We start from the raw sequence: 22845 nt of genomic DNA on the forward strand, positions 1-22845 counted from the left end.
CTTTAAAACTCCTCATATACTAAAAGATATTCTTTCCCCAAGTTGGCTCATACTTTGTTGTTCAAAGTAACGCTCATCTTTTTCCAAAGTCATACTAACTCAATTCCTTATAGGACCTTCCGAAATTCCTCATATGCATCCTTTACTTCATAAAATATACTTATTAATGCTTCGTCCCTTATACTCCAAGGTTGTTTTACTTAGCCACAGTTCAACATACTTACGCTCAAATTTGATCAGTGCTTCTCCGCAAGTACGGGGTGTAACAAATATGTTAAATACAATTAACAACTACATATATTTAAATTGGAATACTTTATTATAATTTTTTCTTATCTATACTTTTTATGCTCTTAGCTTACGACCGCTGCCGGAGCTCCGACCACCACTTCACCGGCAACGATGATTACTGCCGTCACAATGCCTTCCATTATTCATTGTTTATCTTCATGCACCGTTCACCGTGACCCACCGCCAACACCAGATCTGAACTTACACAACGACGCCGTGACCGCCGCCAACCACCAGATGACTTGGAAATGATCAAAGCAAAACAGAGAAAGGATAAAAGATCTGAACCGGCCAGATCTTCCCCATTTTGACGGTGTTGTTATTGTTGTTAGCAGTGGTTGTTGTTGTTGTTCGCCGTCTCTCTCTCTCTCTTTTCCCTCACTGACGGTGACAACTTACTACTTCGCCGCCCGTAGCATCGTGTCTCCTTCAGCCGATAATTCCAAATCCGGTCGTTTTTCTGTGCCGGATCTGGAAAATAGTGTTTCTTTATGAGTGTCTTCATTAATTTTTTAATATACAATTCATTGTATTCATTAATTTTTTAGCATACAATCCAGTGTTTGGTGCGTATTTTATTTCTTGTGTTCAGTATTTGAGTGTATTTTAATTTTTAATGCAAAATTGTGTTTGGGGTGTATTTTTGTTTCTTGTATTTTGAAGAATTTTTTTTTTGTATAAAACCGATTTTAAATATAATAAAGTGAATAGAGTGTAAAAGTAGCTACAAATGAATACAGTTAAGTTGAATACATTTGACCTGAATACAACTTAGTTGAATACATCTAACTTGAATACAGCGAAATTTGAACTTGAATACAACGAAATCTGACTCAGCCGAATTTTGAATACAATCTACTGTAGCACGTTAATACAATTTACTATAGCTACGAAATGTAATTAGCTAAAGTGTAGCTATGCCTAAAAAAAAACCCTTCAAAATGTAGTCATTTAGGCAAGTTGCCCAAGTTATTTCTACTTTGTAAAGAAACCAAAATGTTCGCTACGGGCTTTTCCTGTGGATTTCAGCCCCAATGACAGTTTTTGGGCCTATAGGCCTAAGACATAAAAGCCCGAGGAGATGTATCACCCATGAAACCAAGAAAACATTCAAATACCCGTGGACTAACTTTGAAGACGGCGCATATATTTTTTTGAATGCCACTCAACGTTAATGGACGAAACCGAGCAAATCTTTCGACATTTTCTGTAAAATTCACAAACTCTGATCCAGTATGAATTTGGGTGAATACACATATTCGAAGTTTTGAATTTCTGGGAAGAAAAAAATGGCAATTAGGTCACTTCTTCGTTGCAGAAGTGTACATTATTTCTCCCAAACACTCTTCCATTGCTATCTTCCTCCACCCAAAAGCACCCAATATCTCCCTTCTTCTTCATTGTTGGCTTATCTTCCCACCTGTAACGGCGTTAACGGCTATCAGTTCATATCCTCTTTTACTGATACAGGAACAAAACAGGAACCTGAAAACTCAGACCCAAATTCTCCACACCTGGTGAATGAGATTTCTCGAATTCTTAGCGATTACAGAAGCCCACACCACGACATTGAGTCTGCCCTCAATCCATTTTCCACCAATATTTCAACGCAAATAGTTGAACAAGTCCTCAAACGTTGCAAAAATCTAGGATTCTCAGCACACAGGTTCTTCATATGGGCACAAAAGTTATCAGGTTTTCGCCATAGTATAGAAAGCTTTCACATTCTTGTTGATATATTAGGAAGTAGTAAACAGTTTCCATTGATATGGGACTTCCTTGTTGAGATGAGAATGAATAAATCTTGTGAAATTACTCCTGAAATTTTCTGGCTTGTTTTCAGAGGTTATAGTAGAGCAAATTTGCCAGCTGATGCAATTAGGGCTTTTAATAAAATGGTAGATTTTGGGATTAAACCGAGTTTAGCTGATCTTGATAAGCTTTTACTTGCACTATGTAAAAGAAAGCATATAAAGCAAGCGCAAGAGTTTTTCGATAAAGTGAAGGATGATTTCATGCCAAGTGTTAAAACTTACAGTATTTTGATTAGGGGATGGGGAGAATTGGGTGAAGTTGAAAATGCACAAAAGCTGTTTGATGAAATGCTTGAAAGAGGCTGTTCAGTTGATTTGCTAGCTTATAATAGTATTTTGGACTCACTATCCAAGGCTGGTAAGATGGATGAGGCTGTCAACTTCTTCATGAAGATGAAGTCTATTGGATTGATACCTGATGCTTTTACTTATTCAATTTTCATTCATGGTTATTGCGCGGTGAATGATATTCATTCAGTTTTCAGGGTCCTTGACCAGATGAGACGGTACAAACTTGTGCCTAATGTATTTACGTATAACTGTATCATCAAAAAGCTTTGTAAGACTAACAAGGTTGATGAGGCTTACCAACTGATAGATGAGATGATTAGCGGAGGGGTAAGACCTGATTGTTGGAGTTACAATACAATCCTAGCTTCTCATTGTGATCACAATGAAGTTAACTTGGCACTTAGGCTGATTTCTAGAATGGAAAAGAACGACTGCCTACCAGATAAACATACATATAATATGTTGCTCAAGATGCTTATTAGGGTGGGTAGGTTTGATAGAGTTGAGAAAGTTTGGGAGAGCATGGAAGACAGGAAATTTTATCCTTCAGTCTCGACGTATGCTGTCATGGTGCATGGTCTCTGTCAGAAGAAAGGCAAACTTGAGGAAGCATGTAAATATTTTGAAATGATGATAGATGAAGGCATTCCACCATATACAACGACATGTGAAATATTGAGAAATAGACTAATAGGTCATGGATTTGCAGAGCAGATCGAGATACTTGCAGATAAGATGGAAAGAAGTACATCTAGTTTAATTCAAGAACTAGCAAACGTAATGAAAGGTGATAAGGCCTGCGAGAAATTGAAACATGATGAAGAATACTCGGATGAAAGTTTTGAGTGAAAGAATCTAAGGTGTTAGAATAGTCTCAATTCCTTGGTCAAGGTGATACCTATCTTATCGCATGTCGTTTATTGGTCATCGGAGTCTTGAAATTTCTTCGTTATCTGATAACAGTGAGTGACAATGACTTGGCGACCTCCATGGAAACTTCTGCTCGGATGGCAAACTGTAGCCAGAGAGGCAAAACCTTGACCCGACCTATCATTTTGTGATGGCAAGCTATAGACAAAAAGGTGGTGAAACTTTGGCCTAATTGAGTTTATTGTTCTGTATGCTTCCGTAGCAAAGCCTGCATTATCTGTTTGTAGAATATTCCAGAAGCTCTTTACCATTCTTCATGTGTAAATGACATCACTTTCCTTGTAAAGGTTAGATGTGGTGCAATGGGATGAAACAAGCTAATTCAAGGTTGTACAAAATGTTCTTGAGATTTAGAGTTCCAGCTATTTCCAAGTTAAAGGAATGAAAGACAAGTAGTTATCACTTGGAGTACGAAGTTTATAATGGATCTTTCATCCTGAAGGCACAAGCTGAAGGGCTATCAGTTAAGCAAGTGGTGGCAATGTCTGTTAGCTAGTTTAATGATGCTCTATATGCAGTGGCTAATGCCGGAATACATCATTTAAGGCATATACGAAACTTCTTTTGTAGTTTGACTAGATCAGGGCATATTTGGGACGTGTTTTTATGTGTGGTTAAATTGGAGCATCTGAAGTAAATTAAATATTTAATTCTGAGACATGATCTGTTGTTTCTGCAATATCTGTCTAGAAACGTAACCATTTTTCTTGGCTTCTAATTTGTGAATGTACCAGATAAACATTGCTGGCGATGTCATTCAGAAGTGTGTTATATGATCACATTCCGGTTGTGATGACAAATAGTTGCTTTCTTTGGGATCGACCTCGGGAACCATAAAGGTTGGGAACCAAAAAATTGGATAGAGCAATCCACTAGATTGGACCTTAGAGCATGTTCTCCAGGTAAGGTGATGATGAAAAGATTGGTTTGGTTCAACTTTAAAATCTTAGGACTGTAACTTGTAATGCCACTTATATCATGTTCATGACATTGTCTGTCTACTCAGTATTTCTTCTTCTATATGTATCACCCATAGCTTTTAATTCCTCCCCATCCTCCTCCACCACCCCGTCCTACTTCCCCCTAAAAAGGTGGGACAATGATTGGCTCTTTGCCTAGGCGTCACTATGAATCCAGTATTCTGGAATTCTTGCATGATGCAAAGTAACGTTTGGATCGCTATAATCTACTTAAATGGTTCGTGATTTTGATTCTTTTCCTCCTGAATGCCTTTATACATCTGAAAGATATATCTGTGTTAGTCAATTAAAGTCAAAAACAGGTAACCTGCTTGGTTGCACATCCATGAAGATACTTTGTGTGATCTTGAGTCTTCCATGAACGCTAGTTTATCGCAGTTTAATTACTCACAATGTTTCCAATCTGACACTGCTGCTAACAATAACAGGTGATACAAGGTTCAAAATGGGAAAGTATGCAGCAAGTTGGACGCGAGATCATCTTCTTCCAAGTTTCACCATAACTGTGTTTCCAAAAGTAGTTTTGAGAAACCTGCGAAGCCCTTTAAAGAGCAGGGTATTTGAAAAGATGGCATTTTTAAAGAAGCTTCAGGATGATTTGAATGTTGAATTTGATTTTTCTACTGCAATGTGGTGGGTAACTGATAGATGGCACAGTGTTATCTAAGCATAGTTCTTGAAGATTGAGGCTCATTGGCTAGCCGCTTTTCTTCTTCTCTGTGAAGAGGCCACCTAGTTATGGTGGTTGTCATTAAACCTGTAATTATTTCTTGAGGAGCATGTTTACTCTCAGGAGAGAGATTGGAATAAGAATTGAGATTCTGAAGACCTGTCAACCTTCATGCGGAGAAAAATAAGGGTTATCTCTTGTTACTGAAGTTGCTGTTCAATGTTCGGATGAGCTGGTTGTTTCTTAGACCCTAAATTCCAAAAATAATTATGAAGCTGGGTTGAAGTTTTTTCTATCGTTTTTTTTCATCTGCTCTCTTTTTCTTAGATCTTGTTTTGGTTTCTTTGAGACAAGACAACAACAAAAGAACTAGATGTCTAAACAATATTTTAACAATGGATACCTTTATTCCTTTTGCACCTTGGCACTTGTGGTTACTTGTGACAGTAAAATATTTAAGAATGAAAATACAAGTCCAAGTCTAGTAAAAGCTTAAAAGTTACTGAGTTTGTAGTAATGAACAACTCCAAAAGCTAACCAGCATGCTTTATTTTTCTATACTGGATGGCCATCACCTATAAATAATATGTTTAAACTCAATACTGAAGGATCTGGATATTCCACTGGAAACCGGGGAAGGGAGCCACTGGAGGAGTAATCCGTGCCATGTAATACAATAATTTTAGCTGGTGAAAAAGAAAAAAAGTTATCTTTTCTACCAAAAAAATTGTATATTGAATTTGTGTCATAATTAAAGGAGAAACAGAACTAATGCAAAAGCCAAAAGGAGAAAAGACAAACAAGCACTGGAATTATATATTTATCTTTTGGTCATAAACGAGGATCCACACGTTATTACATGTGAAATTTTGGTATTTGGCCAAAAAAAAAAGTTAAAAAAGGAACCCTAAATTACACTGTAGGTGAATTGGCGTAACAATACTCTCAAAATTAATCCATTTTTTTTAATTTTTATAAAAAATGACTCAAACTTTTCTCTCTCTCACTCTCTGTCACGCTCTCTCTCTGCCTTCTTATATGTTTGTATATATTGGTATATATTGGTATAAGTATCTGTATATATTTGTATATTTTGGGCTATTTTTTATAATGTAAGTTTTGAGCAATTTTTTTGCAAAATAAGTGACCAACTTGTATATTTCTGAAATTTTCTCAGCAAAAAAAGAAAAACACACAACAAAAGGAAGGAAGGTAGATCTACAATTGAAGTGTTGAAAAAAAATAATCTACAATTGAATTGTTTCCCGTCCGTAAAAGCTTGGGTTGGCAACCCTTTATCGGAAGAGATCTATAGAATGATCGCCTCTACGGTGCGAAAGCCCCTGTTTGTCATTACTCTACTAGCGCTTTCTCTCGTTCTCGTTCTCTTCTTGTTCCCGCCTTTTCCTTTCTTCTCAGACCCTACCCTTACCTTTAATTCTTCCCTGTAAGTTTTCCTTCTTCTTCCCTTTTATCTCTATGTTTGTTCCTTGCTTTGCTTTCTGTGTTAAAGTCTACGCACTTCTTTTTTTTCCCTTTATGGAGTAAACTACACGATCCAATCTTTGTCCTTTATTTAATTGTCTTTTCAGCTCCTCTATTATCTCTTAGACGCATTTTTATTTTATTGTGTACCGTTCTGATCTGTTTGAATTTTGGTGCAATTGCAGGCTTGAAAGACCTGAGATATGGAGCATACGAAGGTTAGCCGAGTGGAGACCTTGCAATTGGTGGCTCCAACCTCACCTTAATGGTTAGTTTTTGACTGATACTCCATTCAATCCCAACCACCATCGTAGGCCCCTTAGGGGGCGTTTGGTTGTTGGTTAGGGAGTTTTCTTGTATTAAAATCAGCATAACAAGTACCATGTTTGGTAGCATTTTAGTTGCTATGCATACTGTGTTTGGTTATCAAATCCCGCATAACTAAAACATGTATAAGTTATGAGTGAATTTATGTAGTATTTTATTCAGGGTAGAAGATGGAATAACTAATACTTCCTCCGGATCAAAAAAAGAGTCCACTTAGCCTTTTTTTTCTTGGATAAAAAAAAGAGTCTGCTTAGCAAATCAAGAAAGAATTAACCTCGTTTTTTCATATTTGTTCTTATTAAGTGTTATATGATCAAATTTCAATGCCTATTTAATTAGGGTTAGTTTAGTCAAATTACCTATTTTTGTCTAGGAGTTAGTATTTTCTTAAGGGGTGTGCAAATGGCTAAGTGGACTCTTTTTTTGATCCGGAGGGAGTAATAATTAAACCTTGTATAACTAATCCCTGCATTACTAATATCTGCATAACTCTAACCAGCAACCAAACGACCCCTTACAGTATATAGCTACTCTAGATCCCATTGACATTACTTGGTGCTGATTTTAATAATCATACACTCATTACCATATTGCTGGATTGATGAAGATTGAGCTGATTTATACCGGGGATTGTTTAATTTGCGTAATAGCTACTTGGGAATTTTTTAGGGGTGGGTAAAAGCAAATTAGGAAATAAGGTCTAGTTATACATATAACCTTCTCCTCTGGGGGGTTGTAAAGTTTTCTAAGTCGAGCATTTGACTGGCTCCAATGCAGACGTGGTTTTGTTGTTGAAATGCTGCAGCTCTTCCTGCTCAGGCTAATGGGTATATTCGAGTGCATTGCTATGGTGGGCTCAATCAGATGAGGAGAGATGTAAGTGTTGCTATTTGCTGCACCTACATTGAATAAATTTATGATGATAAAATTCATATTCAATTTGTTTTTCGTCATTTGTGATCTGCAGCTGTGTGACGGTGTTGGAATAGCTCGTTTGCTGAATGCTACCCTTGTTTTGCCAAAATTTGAAGTAGCTGCATACTGGAATGAGTCAAGGTATGCTACTTACATATTTGTTTCATCTTCCTTTTTTAACCTACATAATCTTGTAGGTTTTAGGTGCTTGATTACTTCTTTAGTCATTCATTAATTGCGACGCCTAATCAGAAGATAACTCTGTAGTTTTACACGGCTAAGAGCTGTCTGATACTACTGGAGGTTCTCTTTATAATGTTGCCTATACTTCCTGATGCCTATAAACGACTTTTTGCCTTGTGTTTCAGCGGTTTTGAAGATGTATTTGATGTAGACTTCTTCATCCAACAAATGAAGGGCTTTGTTAATGTGGTAAAGGAGCTTCCAATTGAGTTTGCATCAAAAGATCCTGTTAGAGTTGATTGCAGCAAACGCAAAGGCCAGTTTGACTATGTTGAGAGTGTTCTTCCTTCCCTACTGAAACATGGATATATCTCGATCACCCCTGCAATGAGTCAAAGAAGGGATAGGTACTAATATTTTGTATTTTGAGTTTTGCTGAAAACTATTAACCAATCATTTCTGCAGGCGACTTTCAAAGAATTAAGCTGTTTATTCATCTGTATAAACATAATTACTTTCTTTTGAATCTCTTAGGTACCCTCTTTATGCAAAAGCTGCACTTTGCCAGGCTTGTTATAGTGCATTGCGCCTTACAAGCAGATTGGAGAGGAAAGCGCTTGAGCTTCTACAAGCTATACCAAAGCCCTTCCTATCACTTCACCTTCGATTCGAACCTGACATGGTAGCTTATAGTCAATGCGAGTACTCTGGTCTTTCGGTTGCCTCAGCGAACGCCATAGAAGCTGCACGTGTTGATAGGAAACCTTGGACCGGGGAAACAGCTCGTATTTGGAGAAACCGTGGAAAGTGTCCACTTACACCCAATGAAACTGCATTCATACTTAAAGCTTTAGCCATACCCACCAATACGACTATTTATTTGGCGGCCGGTGATGGCTTGATGGAACTTGAAGGACTAACATCTGTGTACACAAATGTTGTTACCAAATCTAGTCTTCTTAGTGGACAGGACTTCACAACCATGCATGGGAATACAAAAGCTGCACTGGATTATTATGTGTCTATTAACAGTGATTCTTACATGGCTACTTATTTTGGGAACATGGATAAGATGGTTGCAGCGATGCGAGCTTTCAAGGGGTTGTATAAGACAATTTTCTTAAATAGGAAGGCTTTTGCATTGTTAACCTCTCAGGGGCTTAAAGGGAAGGAACTAACAGAAGCCCTGTGGAAGGTTCATAGAGATGATTTCATAATGGGTAGAGGATCTGCTTTACCAGACTGCTTTTGCGAATTCAATCTGTGAACTCTGTCTTTATGTTTTCCTCTTTAGTTTAGTTTTTGCTTTTAATGTTTTGGTTATACACCCAGAGCAATTTATTTGTGCCTACTAGTTTGCAAATTTATGTGATAGCATTTTATTCATGTACTCTAATGTATGTAGCTTATGGAAGACAACATTTAGCAATTGATATTTCGTGTTCATTTCTTCTTTTAAGCGGTGCCTTTTCTTTTCGGCTTTACTCTTTTATGTACCTCCTCTTCTTGTTATTTTCTTTTTTACTCAGATTATATGCTTCTTTTTCGATTTGATGGAATATGGTATTATGGAGGTTGTCTACCAGGGTTCCTTTATCCTTCTTTGGTTGATCCAATGGCTTAAAGTTGGTGATATACAGAAATTTGTTCCCTACGAGAATGGCTTTACCAGTTAACTAGAATGATAGAGTTCACCTAAAAATACACTTATAAGCATCTAAAAAAATTCCTTTTCTATAATCAAAGAATTTGATTAATATAAAACCAAGTTAGGGTTTACCGTGCAAAAGCATGTAAACTCTTTATACCAAAAATCCAAAAAATTTAATCATTTTTACAATATGAGATATCCTTTTGTGCTGAAAAGTATAACCAAACAGAAGAGTGCTTACTTTCAACTCCCTCAAAAGTTTTACTTTTTCTCTCTCAAAATCAACGAAAAAATGCACAAAAATGAGCCGTCTCAACAGATACCTTTCACGCATCCAGCGATCTCATTCTCCAACTTGCCATAACATCCAACACTGTCCTAGTTAAGTCGCAAACTCTTCAAACATCGAGTATACTAACGCCTCAGTGAAATTGCTAATGTGGTAACAACAAACAAGTGATCAAAATCCGCTCTGATCCTTTGCACAAACACCGCCAATTAATAACAAGGCGTAAAACTTATTGTTTTGCTGCCTTGGTCTTCCATAGAAAATACCAGCTTCCATTTGGGCCTGAAGTCACCTCTCTTAGAGAGATTGTAATACAATTTCAACAAAAATATTTTTGAGGTTCAGCCTGCCCAAATCTCTCCTATCTGAATTGCACCTGAAGCATATTGCCCATCTCATTCCACTCCGAGTCTTGGATGGGTCTCCTGAAGGAAAGATCTAATAATGCCTGAGCTCCATACCTCCTTAACCACTCGCCTACCTTGGCCTCTTTATAACTTATGGTCAAGATCAGGTTGGAAATTCTTCTTTCAGTGCTAAATCCCTGCACCATGCATCAAGCCAAAGACGGATATGGGCCCAATTTCCAAGCTCAAAGCCAATGCACCTCGAGAAAATAGAATCCTTTAATCATGTCCTCTTACAGGGATGACCCTTCCTCCAAAGAGAGCTTGCTCCTGCATGCAAATACACCATATTTTACGGGGTTTTTTGGGTTAAGCTACAATAGCATTTTAGTCAGCAAAGAGTCATTAAAGCATTCAAATCAAGCATTGAATGTAAAAACTCTAAGCAGTAATGAGAAACAACAAGGGGTCCATATTTGACAGACATAGAAGATATACTACAAAGAAGTATGAGTTCATCGTGTCAGTCACGAGAAGAGGTTAACCTTTTAGCATCTGATATATTCATTTTCGAATAAAAATCACCTGCATGAAACCAGAAAAATTGCAATCAACGACATTTTTATATTTCTTGCTATGTGGTCAAAAAGTCATGGCAGGAAAAAGGCAAGTATGCCCACCCTGATTTTAGTTGCACTGCCTATGCCCACCCTGATTTTAGTTGCACTGCCACCAAAAGAGAAAACACCTAGATATGCTGTTGCAGAACTGCAGCCAATCAGAGAGCTCCATCCATCTTGTGAAAAATCCTGAGTACTCCCCTAATAGTACGCTCTCAAGAAAACAGCAACTAACCAAAAACTTAATATCAGTTTCATCTTGATTAGTCTTTAACCAAGGCATGCAAAATCACTGAAGCCTCCGAGTCGAATCCATGACTCAGGTACTGGTCAATTATCAAAGAATACTTTAAAGCGACAGACAGCTCTGTCGCACTTAAGTTGCAGGAAATAATACTTTTCCATTCCTTGGATTTTCCATCCAAACAAATTCCATGCAGTAAGGCAGCAAAAGTAACTGAATCTGTAGTGTAGCCTTTATTAATCATCTTCTGACGTAGTTGCAATGCCGTTTTGAGCATTTTATGTAAACAGAGGCAGATAATAATGGAATTGTATGCAGCATTTCTCGGGTGCCAACCATCTGATATCATTCTTTTTAAAGTTTCCATGAAAATAGAGTTCTTCTTATCCAGAGGATCATTTTTCTCCTTTGAGAAAATAGTAGGCGTGCAATGGGAAAACCCGTAAACCAAATAATTGAACGTGACATCAGTTGGATAGCACTTGTGCTTGAGCATTTGTTCAAAAATAAAAGCTGCTTTTGCAAGTTTCCCCAATTTACAAAAGCCGCCAATTAGTATACTATAAGTTATCAAATTAGGCATCATACCATTTGATTGCATTCCGTTGAATAAACTTTCAGCTCTTACAAGATCTCCATCCTGACAAAAGCCATAAATTAGAGAGCTGTACGTTACAACATTTGGCATGCAGTTGCACTTTACCATGTGAGGGAGTATCGTTAATGCTCGACGCAGATCACACTGCTTTACATACCCATCAATTATTGTTGAATAAGTAAAAGCATCCGGAGATATTTTTGACTTTTTCATTCTACTGATGCAAGCAACTGCGTCTTTCATCAGTCCAAACTTACAGTATCCCTTGATCATAGCATTATAACCTACAAGCCCCAGATCCATACCCATCTCAAATGTCTGCTCAAATAGCTTTTTCGCTTCCTGAAATTCCCCATTTCTAACACATCCATCTACTAAAGTGGCATAAACATAAGCGTCAGGTAATATTCCACGGCCAAGCATCTCATCAAGGAGCTGCCTGGCAACAGAAAGCTTCAATTTTTTGCAGAGCCCATTCATCAAAACATTATAAATGCCAGCATCAGGTAATATCCCCCTTTCAATCATCTTGTCTCGAATGACTAACGCAACATCAACTTCACCAGAGACTACCAATCCATGGACAAGAGCTCCATAAGTTGATACATCAGGCTTATCACCATACTCTGTCATCTCAGCAAGCAAATTTAACGCCTTTTCAAAATCACCAGATTTGCAGTAGGCATGTATCATAGGAGTATAACTAAACTTGGTCGGCACCAACCCCATATTCTTAACCTGCCCTAGAAACTTTTCAGCTTCGTGAATTTTCTCGTCCTTGCACGAATATGAGATCAATGTGTTATATGTCACGATATCTGGCTTACTGCCAGCTTCAACCATTTTTCTTAGAGTGTCATTTGCTTCCGCCGAAAAACCATGCCTACCCTTGGCATCGATGATAGTGTTATACACTCGGGCATTTACAATCACACCCCTCGCAACCATCTCCTCCACAAGCATATCAACTTTCTCAAAGTTCCCATGTTTACAGAACCCATTTACCAATGCCCCATAAGTCTCCACTGTGGGTAAAAAGCTCTTCAATTTCAACTCATTGAAAAGCCCATACGCACTTTTAATGTCACCCTTCTTGCAGTAACCATCAATCAATGTATTGTAAAAAACAACATTTGGTATACAACCTTTACCCCACCTATCCTCAATCAATTTCCTACCTTCTTCAACCTTCCCCTCTTTACTCAACCCTGTGACAACAATACAAGTGCTAAAATTATCCAAAAATTTATTCTCAACACCGCTGCTACTTCTCTCAACGAGCTCATCATACATTCGCCTAGCATCTTTAACCTTACCATGTTTTACAAGACCATGAAGCAAAGAATTAACAGTAACTACATGTGGAACCAAATCATAAGTTTTCAACACAAAATAATACAACTCAACAGCTTTATCAACCAAATTAGAATCAGAATAAGCTTTAATTACAGCATCCAACGCCCCAAGGGTTGGAACTTTATCTTCACAAGTAGTCAAGTTAGACAACAAAGTTTCAATTTCAGGGAAAACTCTAAACTTAGCTAAGAGTTTCAAAAGAGAAGAACAAGCAAAACGATCAAGAGGACACCCATAAGGTCTTTGAGAGACCCAATCAAAGAACTGAAGACCCACATGAGGATCCTTAAGTTTATCGAGCACATGGTGGGCAATGTCGGAAGGAACAATTTCTTCTTGGGAAAGACGGGTTTCGACAGTGTGTTCCCATTTGTCTTGGGTTTGTAGGATTTCACAGAGTTCGTGAATGAGTTCTTTGATGTGGCGTGTTAATGGGAAGTTGGAAGGGGAAGGGGGTTTGGGTTTTGGGTTGTGGTGGAGGGGTTTAATGCGGGAGAGAAGGGTTTTAGACATATGAATTAGGAAATGGTAAACTTAAATTCATCTCCTGGATGAAAGTTCAGTCCAGGAGAAAAGGGAGTTAAAAGAAACAGATGAAACAAGGATGTTACATGCGGCTTTTGGGAACTTCACTGTCTCAAAACCTCAGAGAACTTCAACACTGTCCCAACAGAGACTGCTGCCGTCTCAAACCTGAAACTGTGTTTTTTCCCCTTGGTCAGGCCAGTGCGTGTAGTTTTGTGTATCTTTAGGGGTATTAATTGAACGACAAAATGTCAAAAATGATCTATTATGTTTTTGGAAAGGTTTAAAATAGTCTCTTAAGCATGCATTAAACAGTTTTTGATCTCTTAAATTTGCCAAAAATTAGTATTTTTACTCCTTCAAATATTTATCAAACTTAGTCGGTAAGATTTGATGAGAATAGGGAAAAAAAGAAACGTCAAGACAATCCCACCAAACTTTACAATATGCGACACAAAAACCACACTAGACATACAAAAGAATATATAATTTCTTAAAAAGTAGTTAAAATTACACTTCAAAAAGTTACACCAAACTCTAGATTAAATTAAAAATAATAGAAATCAAATCATACGAATTGTACCTCTAAATGGAGTTCTCGCTAATTTCTTATTCTTCATAGTTTAGGTCAAATCTAACCGAGTTCGATAAATATTGACAGAGACTAAAAGTGTTGATTTTTGATAAACTTAAAGGACTAAAATTATTTAATACATATTTAAGGGACTATTTTAAACCTCACCTCAAACATAAGGAACCACTTTTATCATTCCCTTAATTGAACCGATAGAAGGATTAATTTCCAAAAATCACCTACCATGGAATAATTTTTGCAGACTTTATTTGACTGTTCAAGTATTTACCTTTCTCTTTTTTGGGACTAGTATTCGTACCCGCGCGATGCGCAGTCAATATTAGTAGGTTGTCTGGTCAAGCTTCTAAAATTAGCCTATTTTGAAAAGAGCTTTTCAAAAAAGTACTTTTGGCGAAAAACAGTTTGTGTTTGACCAATTAATTTAAAAAGCACATTTGGGCAGTAATTAGTGTTTAGCCAAGTTTTTTTTTTCCCTTTTCTTTCAAGTATTGTTCAAGCTTTTAAAAAGTGTTTCTAAGTGTATTTTTTTCAAAAAAATTTTTGGGAAAAAAATATTTTTGTAGCTTTCGAAAAACAGTTTCTGCTACTTCCCAGAAACACTTATTTTCTCCCAAAAGCTTGGTCAAACACCGGTACCTCATTTTTTAAAAATAAGCACATATTAAAATTTAAAAAAAAAACACTTTTGGAAAAGAAAAAAAATTGGTTGAACACCTCACTTTTTAAAAAATAAGCACTTATCGAAAAACATAACCACTTTTAAAAAAAAAAAAAAAAAAATTGACCAAACAGGGTATAAAAAATCTTACCAACACTGGTATTTACACCAACCTAACAGGAATAAGTAGTACATGAGACAACTTCACATACGTTCTCACCACTATATATTTTATCTTCTTAAATCGAATTTTCCTGAAGGACCATGATATTATTCCATTTCACTTGTCCTATTTTCCCAACTACACATCTAATTTTATTTTTATTTTTACGTATTGTTATGGCGTGTGTCATATTGTCGTGTTGATGGTGTTTGAATCTACTTCAGGTGTTCAATAGAATGCAGTTTTAATTTAACTAGTAGTAATTATTTTTTTTTGACAAGTTTAACTTTAATGGATCATCTATGCATTCGCAACATTGTTAGAGACTATGATTTAAATTACGAGTAGGAGGACATACATACAATTTGTATGATACAAAATTTGACAAGGATACTGTTGCTTTCAGTCTTGTCGATTGACTAGATAATCGGGTCTTACACCTGATTGGTTTTATTAAGTTAGCGGTGGTGGTAATTCCACGCGGGCATAATACGAACATTCTCAGCGACTACTAATTTCAGAGGCACACAAGGGCTAACTTTAACCACAAACAAAACTGATTTTTGAAGTTGGTTGAGATGAACATGGCGCTCAGTTTACCCACTAAGTTGGCGGGTTTGACTGTAACGCCGTCAGTTCATGTTAAGTATGCGGGTTTGACTGTAACGGCGCCGGTTCATGCTAGGTTTAGCCGGGGAGTCACTCTGTTTGCAACTCCGCCGAACACCAGTAATAGTAGCCGTCAAACGGCAGTGGATTGGGTGGAGGAAACTGCTAGTTTCTTTGAGCTTGATAATCGCCCCATTATGTTATTCGACGGTATGCTTGCGTGGCTTATTCTCTATTTCTTCAATAACCTTGATTCCCTGCCTTCTTTTTCTTTTTACTTCAATTGAGGTTAGATTTTTCCATTTTAGATATTGTTGAGAAAGGCAAGGATTATCAATGCCCTATTTCCTTTAAAATTAAGAAGAAATTAGATTTTGATGTTTTTGGTTGCTCTTTATTGCAAAACTTAAATTTCCTTAATCACCAAAAGTTCAGCCTTTTCCCCCTTTTAGCAAAGAGAATTAGGCAATTCTCAAACGTAACTTTGTCATCATTTTTGTTTGTTCCGCCGTGGTTTAGTTAAAATGATTTTTCAAGTTTTGACCACAGCTCTTCTGAGTTACATATTATCTTCAAATGCAAGTTTAAGACTTATAGTGATTGATCTGAAAAGGTTAGCTAGCCTACTGAATTAGTGGTTTTGGACAACATTGTGCGTGAAACTGAGAAATGTATTACATATTTGATACTAGGTGTTTGCAACCTATGTAATGGAGGTGTGAAGTTCGTCCGTGATAATGATAGTGGAAGGTTGGTGTTTTCCCTCTTCTTTTGTGTTTGGATGAAATGAGTCGGCTACAAAGTTGTAGTCAACTTTTTACAGAAAAGCAGAGTCTGATGACTCTTGATCAGATCTTATGCCTGGTTTACCAAGTTATAAGTTGTGACCGGAGTTGTGTACTAGGTCTGCTTTCAGATATTGACCTTTATGTCTCAGTCTTAACGTTTGTTCTATTGTACTCTACCGTCTTGGTTCGTGTTTGAGAGCTCTGTAGAGCTTGTCTGCTGCAGTCATTCTCGATAAATATATCTGTTAATATCCACTTTGCACCAATTCACTTGATCCCTAGCCGATTGTTCCAGGTATAGCATAGTGTAGTGTGTAATAGATAAATGGAAATTTGAAATGGTAAGCCCACGTGACAATACGTTGTTTTAACTGTTTAATGCAAAGAAAGGCTCACCTAGCTCATATAACAGTCCTCTAACAGAAATTGTCTGAGCTACTCTAGTTAAGGAAGGAAATGTTATTGACTCTTAGCAGTCGTACTTCTTACTGTTATCGTCATCATTTGCTATTCTGTGATTTTTTGTTTTTTGTTCAAGGCTATTTATGCTTTATTTCCACATTCTGTTGATATCCAGGAGAATTAGGTATGAAGCTTTACAAAGTGAAGCAGGCAAGAACCTGTTGAGGAGATCCGGCAGAGCTCCTGATGATATTTCAAGTGTTGTGCTTGTTGAAAAAGATAGGTATGATGTATGTTCCAAAAGAAAAAGGATACACATGGCTCTAATGCTGAATCAACATTTATGCTTCTTTTTCTTTTGGGGGGGTGGGGTTTTTTTTTTTTTTTTTGGGGTGGGGGGGTGGGGGGGTGGGGGGGTGGAGCGAGAGAAGGAGCCTAACTTTATACACAGTGTATGAAGAAACTAAATACATTGGAGTATTCAACTTCAACTCAAATTTTGTCCAGACGATACTCAAGTAGTAGCAATCACAGCAGGAGTAACTAGTGAACTCTGTTTTTCAGGTCTTATGTGAAATCGGAAGCTGTTCTGAAGATTATGGAATACATTAACTTGCCTTTCCCACAGCTAGCATTCTTCTTACAATTTGTGCCTCTGTAAGTTTTCACTGTTCTGATCCCAATCTTAGTGGAGAATAAGAAGAACTTGCATATTCTGGTGCTTAATTTTCCCCTCATTTTTGCAGATTCGTTCGAGACTTTGCATATGATAATGTTGCCAATAACCGTTATGCACTCTTTGGCCGCTCCGAATCATGTGAGATATAATTGGAGGCGCGGAGCACTGTTTGGCTGCTCCAGTTCATGTGATTATACACTATACAGAAACTGGTACTTCTTCTATTGTGTAAGTAAAATACTCTTTTGTATAGAACAAAATTTGATATAGTTTATTATGACTTGCTGCTGTCTGTATATATAGCATCTAAACTTGTTTATTCTTATGGTATGGTTCTGGTGTTATGATTGGTTACAGAATAGAGAACGAGAATGCTGACAATCTTATCAATTGTTTCGATATTGAAGTTCACATTTTTTATCTCATGTCTTATTCTGTCAATCCATCATATCTTTTATGTTACCGCTAGTAATATGTGGTTTATACATAAGTTCCAAGTCTAATGAAATGCTCTACGATTTCTTTTTCCTTCTAATTTGAATAGAATGTTCTGCATACAGGCTAGTGTTAACTATCTGAAATAGAGAGTTAGTTATGGTTTTGATTAGTTATTCTTTAAAGAATTTGTATCCATAAGCCTTGAATCTAATAATTCCCTAAAATAACAGCATAGATATAAGACTACTAACAGTTGAATAGAAGATTCTGCACAAAACATTTTTGTGGCTAGTGAACAAATCAAGAACAGAACACAATAGCAGCTTTTAATTAGTTGTACTCGTTACAGAAACTGGATCCATAAGCCTTGAATATAATAATTTCCTAAATGGCCAAATAGCTTTAAGCCTATAATAGGTGAGAATAATGGTACATATCTCTCAATTGTTGAACAATAAGGCATTGTAAAATTAAAACTATGGTGGCAGCAGACATTTCACTGCAGGCTTAGTATGAGTGTATCTTCCATGAGCATTGATGCACTTGGCATGAACAGGGTTACCTTTAACAGAAGATATATACACACGATCGAGAAGTATGTTTTTGCAGCCAACAGTCTCGCTGCAGCTCAGATTTATCACCTCGTCCATCAGGGAAGTCCCAAGTATTCCTCTGAATGTTATGTCGCTCAATGCAACTGCAGCTGTCTGCATCAAATTAGTTATACCAATCACTTAGTAACAAAATTCAACTGTTACACAAAATAGTTCGTTAAAAACTTATACCGTGAAAGTATACACAGTTTTTATACTGCCATGATTTTAACCCGTTGTATTAGGTGAACTGCCTTATTCTTTTAGGTTCTCAATTTCACCTGTTATGAACTTTACTTGTTATTAGGTGACCTGATAGCTTAAAATTCTTCTTACACTGGTATATAAAAGTTAAAATGATAGAAAAATAGTTCACTAGTAATCTGCGGAAGCTGATTAAAGAAGCATCGCTTATGCCAAAGATATATAAGCAAACGGTTTCCTTTCTATCTATTTCTTTTTTGTTTATTTTCAGAGTTCAATAATGTGTATTGCAGTAGTAAATTTATGTGGTCTCACATCATTTTTGCAATTGACTCGGCTGGGACAGTAAAACTGGTCGATGATGATGGGATTGTTAACTGCAACCAATTTAATTCCTTCAAAACTGATCCTCCTTGCATACCCTTTGCCTCCCTGTTCCACTCGAAAACTAACATGTTAGCTAGTTATGACTGTAAAATAGTATTTGTCAAGTGTAAATGATGAATATTATCGGAGTATTTTCAAACTGATATATAACTACGTGCACATATTACCTGCCAGGTCTTAATCCTTACTCCAGTTAATGTGTCTTTTATGGTGCAATTTCGTACGTTCACATCTTCCACTACTTCAAATCCTCCTTCTCCCAAGGATCCAATACTGCACTCATTAAATTTTACCAATAAAGTCATATTTACAATTTCACAACATTCTAGTAAACTAGAATTTGAAAAAAACAGCAATTACCTGATACCGTGGCCTGGTCCGCATGCTATGCCGCTAATTTTTATGTTGGACGACCCTCCTCCTATTGCTATACAGTCGTCGCCTATCATATTTCATTGCCCAAAATGAGTGGAGAAAATCCGTTATAATAAGAATCAACTAAAGCAAGTTTTATACTCCTAATGAAAAAGTGTAGTTCAACGGATAAATTTGTCAATAGGATTTAATTAACCTATATATATATATATATTAGTGCAAAAACTTTTACTCCCTTTTTTTCAATTTATGTGAACTTTATTTCCTTTTTAGTCCGTGTCGAAATGAATGACTTCTTTCTTAATTTGAAAATAAATTTACTTTATGAAATGATTTACAGCCACACAAATATTCAAGACTTATTTTGAACCATAAGTTTCAAAAGTCTTCACTCTTTTTTAAATGTCGTGTCAAGTCAAATGAGTTCACATAAATTGAAACAGAGAGAGTATGAATTTAAGGAGAGCCTCGTGACAACTGACAACGTGAAAGTTGTCCCCGTGTTATCTATATAGTTCACAACTATAGATTTGAGCCGTGGAATTAGCTATTGATGCTTGCATCAGGGTAGACTACCTACATCGCACCCTTTTGGAGGCAGCTTCTGTGGACACTGCGTGAACGCGAAATGCTTCGCGTACCAGATTACTTCTTTTAAGTGTGAACTTTTATATTTATAGTGAGATCATTAACTTATTATGTGTCACTTTGCTTTACTTTTTAGGTTAATAATTTCAGTTATCATTACCTTAAGTTATATTTTAATAACTTGACCGTGTAAATTCTTTTTATATTGTAGGTGCATAAAAGTTAATCTCAGTGAAAATGTACCTGTTGCAATGAGAGAGTTGTGTATTCGTACGTTTTTGCTAGCGGAAATGTCAATCCCATCGGTGTTAGGACTATCACCAGGGGCCATAATACGAATATTAGCGATGCTAACTTCATTGCAAGCAGTCAATATCATATGACTTCTAGCGCTTCTTATAAGCGTTACTCCCCGAATTCGTAGCCGGTCACATCTTCTGAAAATCAATGCCTATATATCCAATGACCATCACATTAATTTAGTGCCTATATTTACACACATATATATATAGAGGAATTTTCAAAAAGATTAAGTGCATACTCACAGTTGGTCCTTTGCATTGCGTTCCCTGGGCAAAAAGAAATTTCCATGTGTAAGAAATTTGGTCGAAAAAGGCTTCTGGCGTTTTAGTTTTCTCTATAAAAAAGACTGCGAAAATGAGTTTTAAAGCTTACTTGGGATGTGTTATCATCCAAGCAAGGATTCGACCACCATACATGGCCTTGGCCGTCAAAAACTCCATTGCCATTAACAGTAAGATGATTGATGTTCGAGAAAGTGAGCCATGCATTGATTGCACGTCCCTTCCATCCTGATTTGCTAGGTGCAATAATATTTCCTGATACCTGAAACAGAAGAAAAAAACTTCTTGTCAGATCTTTCAGTATTGTTTTGATCTTGCATATGGAGTATATGTTAATTTTGTTTCTATTTCTTTTTTCTTTTCTTTTTTTGGATAATAATAGTGTCGGGATCAGCTTGCATGACTATTTCAGCGGGCACCTGCCGCCTAGCCGCCTCCCACTAGTACTCGATCGAGTAACTGTATCACATGAGAAGAAATTACCTAACGTCTTTTTAATCATAAGAATCTTGTTTTTAGTTATATATGCTTGTTTTGTTTCTTAATGACGAGCAAAAAGGCTGGAGGACATAACCTGGATATGGATTTGAGAGGGTTTGCAAGGACCATCAAATGTTAAAGGCGTCAGTAAGAACTTCATTCTTTTTGGTATAACAAGAATTACACGACTAGATTCCGATTGGCAGACAGCTTTCCATGCCTTGAGAAAAGCCTGCATATATATCCACAGTTCATTCACACATCCATGTTTATGAATTCTCACATATACGAGGAAATAACAAGTTTTACTTGCTCTACATATCCGTAAATGTACATATTATTAAAAGATCGAATATGAGAAAATATAAGAAATTAGTGACTTTACGTACTGGGGAATCGTCGGTTCTTCCGTCCCCAGCGGCACCAAAATCCACGACATTAAAAGTTTTAACGTCAGCACTACATACAGAAGAAACCATGCACAACAAAACCAAAAAAATGCCCAAGTAAACCTGCAAACTAAACAACTTCATCATTGTCCCGATAGTACAATAACTATGCACAAAAAGAATGTACATATATCTTCAATTTATATAAATTATAAGCATAGAAAAATTAAAAAGCCATGATTCGCTCCACCACTTTAGATTGAAGTCACAATAACTGGCAACATTTTTTTGTATCAAAATATTTATAAAATTCGGCCACCATATACCAATATCATCATATTGGACTAAATCCTCCAGGTTCATTTAATTAAATCCATAGATTTGACTAATACTATCCTTTTATTTTAGATCAAGTACGAATTAACCCTCTTGGATCTCACACTTTTCTCGTCTAACGAAGCAAAGAATAGAAAGAATAGCTGACTTAACGCATAATTGCCTGGTTTACTACTTACGTTAGTACTAGTATGTTTCGACTTTTTAGTTGCTTTAGCCGTCCTCATAAGAAAAGAAAATATATCTTACTGCATAGAATCAAGGAAACTTAATTTAATATTTAAATAGTGGTACGATCGAGCCTCCTTTCACTTCAATCAAAAACTGATCATTGAATGTTGAAGATTTAATTTGAGATGCTTGAGGACTTTCATGTTAGTTTCATCGATAGTCACTAAACTTATTCTTTGTAACACTATAATTACAAAATTATTATACTTGTAATAGTAAAGTCTGTAAACTAACTATTTTGTAACACTAAAGTCACAAAATTAGTCTTTGTAACAGTAAAGTCACTAAACTGTGTATATAGTTACACAGAAAATACAAATCACCAACAAATCAAATTTTTTGACTCTAGGAAATGATATGTCATCGCCACATTATAATTTTACTGTGAACATGCTATGTGAGAACCTTTTTATTAAAAACTAAAATTATAAGTACCAACATTAATGATTATGTGCACTGGTAGAAGTTCACCTATATATCTACTAGCTAGGTTGATATTGCAACCTAATTGTTGTAATTCTATCAAGTTCAAATTTCACCAAAGGCTAGATTTCCCTTCTTCTGTCACTTCTCTTGCAATTTCAGATGCAATGGAAGAATTTTTCTGCTTAAAAAAATCAACAATATTGGGTGTATATAACTATATAGGAAAAGTCTGTGAAAGGGACGCAGAAGGTTATTTGATTTCATTCACTTATAATTTGGTACTAATAATATAAACTAGCATATTTATACAAAACTGAAAACTCAATTAACTGAAAACTAGATGTCCGACTTTAATAGGATTTCGACTAGAAAGACTATTTCACTAGGAACTAAAAAACTAACAA

At 36.4% G+C, this 22845-nt stretch overlaps 5 protein-coding genes across 11 annotated transcripts; 3 read left to right on the forward strand and 2 right to left on the reverse strand.

The window, feature by feature from the left end:
- Positions 1-1405: 1405 nt before the first annotated feature.
- LOC132632980 (pentatricopeptide repeat-containing protein At1g52640, mitochondrial) lies at positions 1406-5272 on the forward strand. Of its 2 annotated transcripts, XM_060349144.1 has the most exons (3): positions 1406-3478; positions 4061-4228; positions 4735-5272. In XM_060349144.1, exon 1 carries the CDS (start codon positions 1581-1583, stop codon positions 3243-3245), a length of 1665 nt encoding a protein of 554 aa, XP_060205127.1. In that variant the 5' UTR covers positions 1406-1580; the 3' UTR covers positions 3246-3478; positions 4061-4228; positions 4735-5272. The 2 variants fall into 2 exon arrangements, with proteins under 2 accessions (XP_060205127.1, XP_060205125.1); XM_060349142.1 differs by having other exon boundaries at positions 1406-4228.
- Positions 5273-6146: 874 nt separating this feature from the next.
- Positions 6147-9344, forward strand: LOC132632981 (O-fucosyltransferase 13). Of its 2 annotated transcripts, none has more exons than XM_060349145.1 (6): positions 6147-6423; positions 6647-6729; positions 7594-7664; positions 7756-7844; positions 8072-8293; positions 8421-9344. In XM_060349145.1, the coding sequence occupies exons 1-6, from the start codon at positions 6293-6295 to the stop codon at positions 9151-9153; spliced, it is 1329 nt and encodes a 442-aa protein (XP_060205128.1). In that variant the 5' UTR covers positions 6147-6292; the 3' UTR covers positions 9154-9344. The 2 variants fall into 2 exon arrangements, with proteins under 2 accessions (XP_060205128.1, XP_060205129.1); XM_060349146.1 differs by having other exon boundaries at positions 6366-6423; positions 7566-7664.
- A 356-nt stretch (positions 9345-9700) lies between these two features.
- Positions 9701-13736, reverse strand: LOC132632982 (pentatricopeptide repeat-containing protein At1g52620). 3 transcript variants are annotated; one of them, XM_060349147.1, is made up of 3 exons: positions 10854-13736; positions 10719-10758; positions 9701-10503 (listed from the first exon to the last, which is right to left on the reverse strand). In XM_060349147.1, exon 1 carries the CDS (start codon positions 13502-13504, stop codon positions 11057-11059), a length of 2448 nt encoding a protein of 815 aa, XP_060205130.1. In that variant the 5' UTR covers positions 13505-13736; the 3' UTR covers positions 9701-10503; positions 10719-10758; positions 10854-11056. The 3 variants fall into 3 exon arrangements, with proteins under 3 accessions (XP_060205130.1, XP_060205132.1, XP_060205131.1); XM_060349149.1 differs by lacking the exon at positions 10719-10758; XM_060349148.1 differs by lacking the exon at positions 10719-10758 and having other exon boundaries at positions 10759-13736.
- A 1546-nt stretch (positions 13737-15282) lies between these two features.
- LOC132632984 (DCC family protein At1g52590, chloroplastic) lies at positions 15283-18658 on the forward strand. Of its 3 annotated transcripts, none has more exons than XR_009579517.1 (6): positions 15283-15751; positions 16234-16291; positions 16907-17014; positions 17296-17388; positions 17478-17638; positions 18340-18658. XR_009579517.1 is itself a non-coding variant. In XM_060349151.1 (5 exons), exons 1-5 carry the CDS (start codon positions 15511-15513, stop codon positions 17557-17559), a joined length of 582 nt encoding a protein of 193 aa, XP_060205134.1. In that variant the 5' UTR covers positions 15285-15510; the 3' UTR covers positions 17560-17830. The 3 variants fall into 3 exon arrangements, 1 of the variants encoding a protein (XP_060205134.1); XR_009579516.1 differs by having other exon boundaries at positions 18405-18658; XM_060349151.1 differs by lacking the exon at positions 18340-18658 and having other exon boundaries at positions 15285-15751; positions 17478-17830.
- LOC132632983 (probable polygalacturonase At3g15720) lies at positions 18184-21687 on the reverse strand. The gene is made up of 9 exons (XM_060349150.1): positions 21449-21687; positions 21154-21291; positions 20671-20841; positions 20541-20564; positions 20239-20446; positions 19393-19474; positions 19200-19305; positions 18961-19077; positions 18184-18555 (listed from the first exon to the last, which is right to left on the reverse strand). Exons 1-9 carry the CDS (start codon positions 21635-21637, stop codon positions 18325-18327), a joined length of 1266 nt encoding a protein of 421 aa, XP_060205133.1. The 5' UTR covers positions 21638-21687; the 3' UTR covers positions 18184-18324.
- Positions 21688-22845: the final 1158 nt, after the last annotated feature.

Source organism: Lycium barbarum, chromosome 3 (genome assembly GCF_019175385.1).
Source record: "Lycium barbarum isolate Lr01 chromosome 3, ASM1917538v2, whole genome shotgun sequence".
NCBI classification, from domain to species: Eukaryota; Viridiplantae; Streptophyta; class Magnoliopsida; order Solanales; family Solanaceae; genus Lycium; species Lycium barbarum.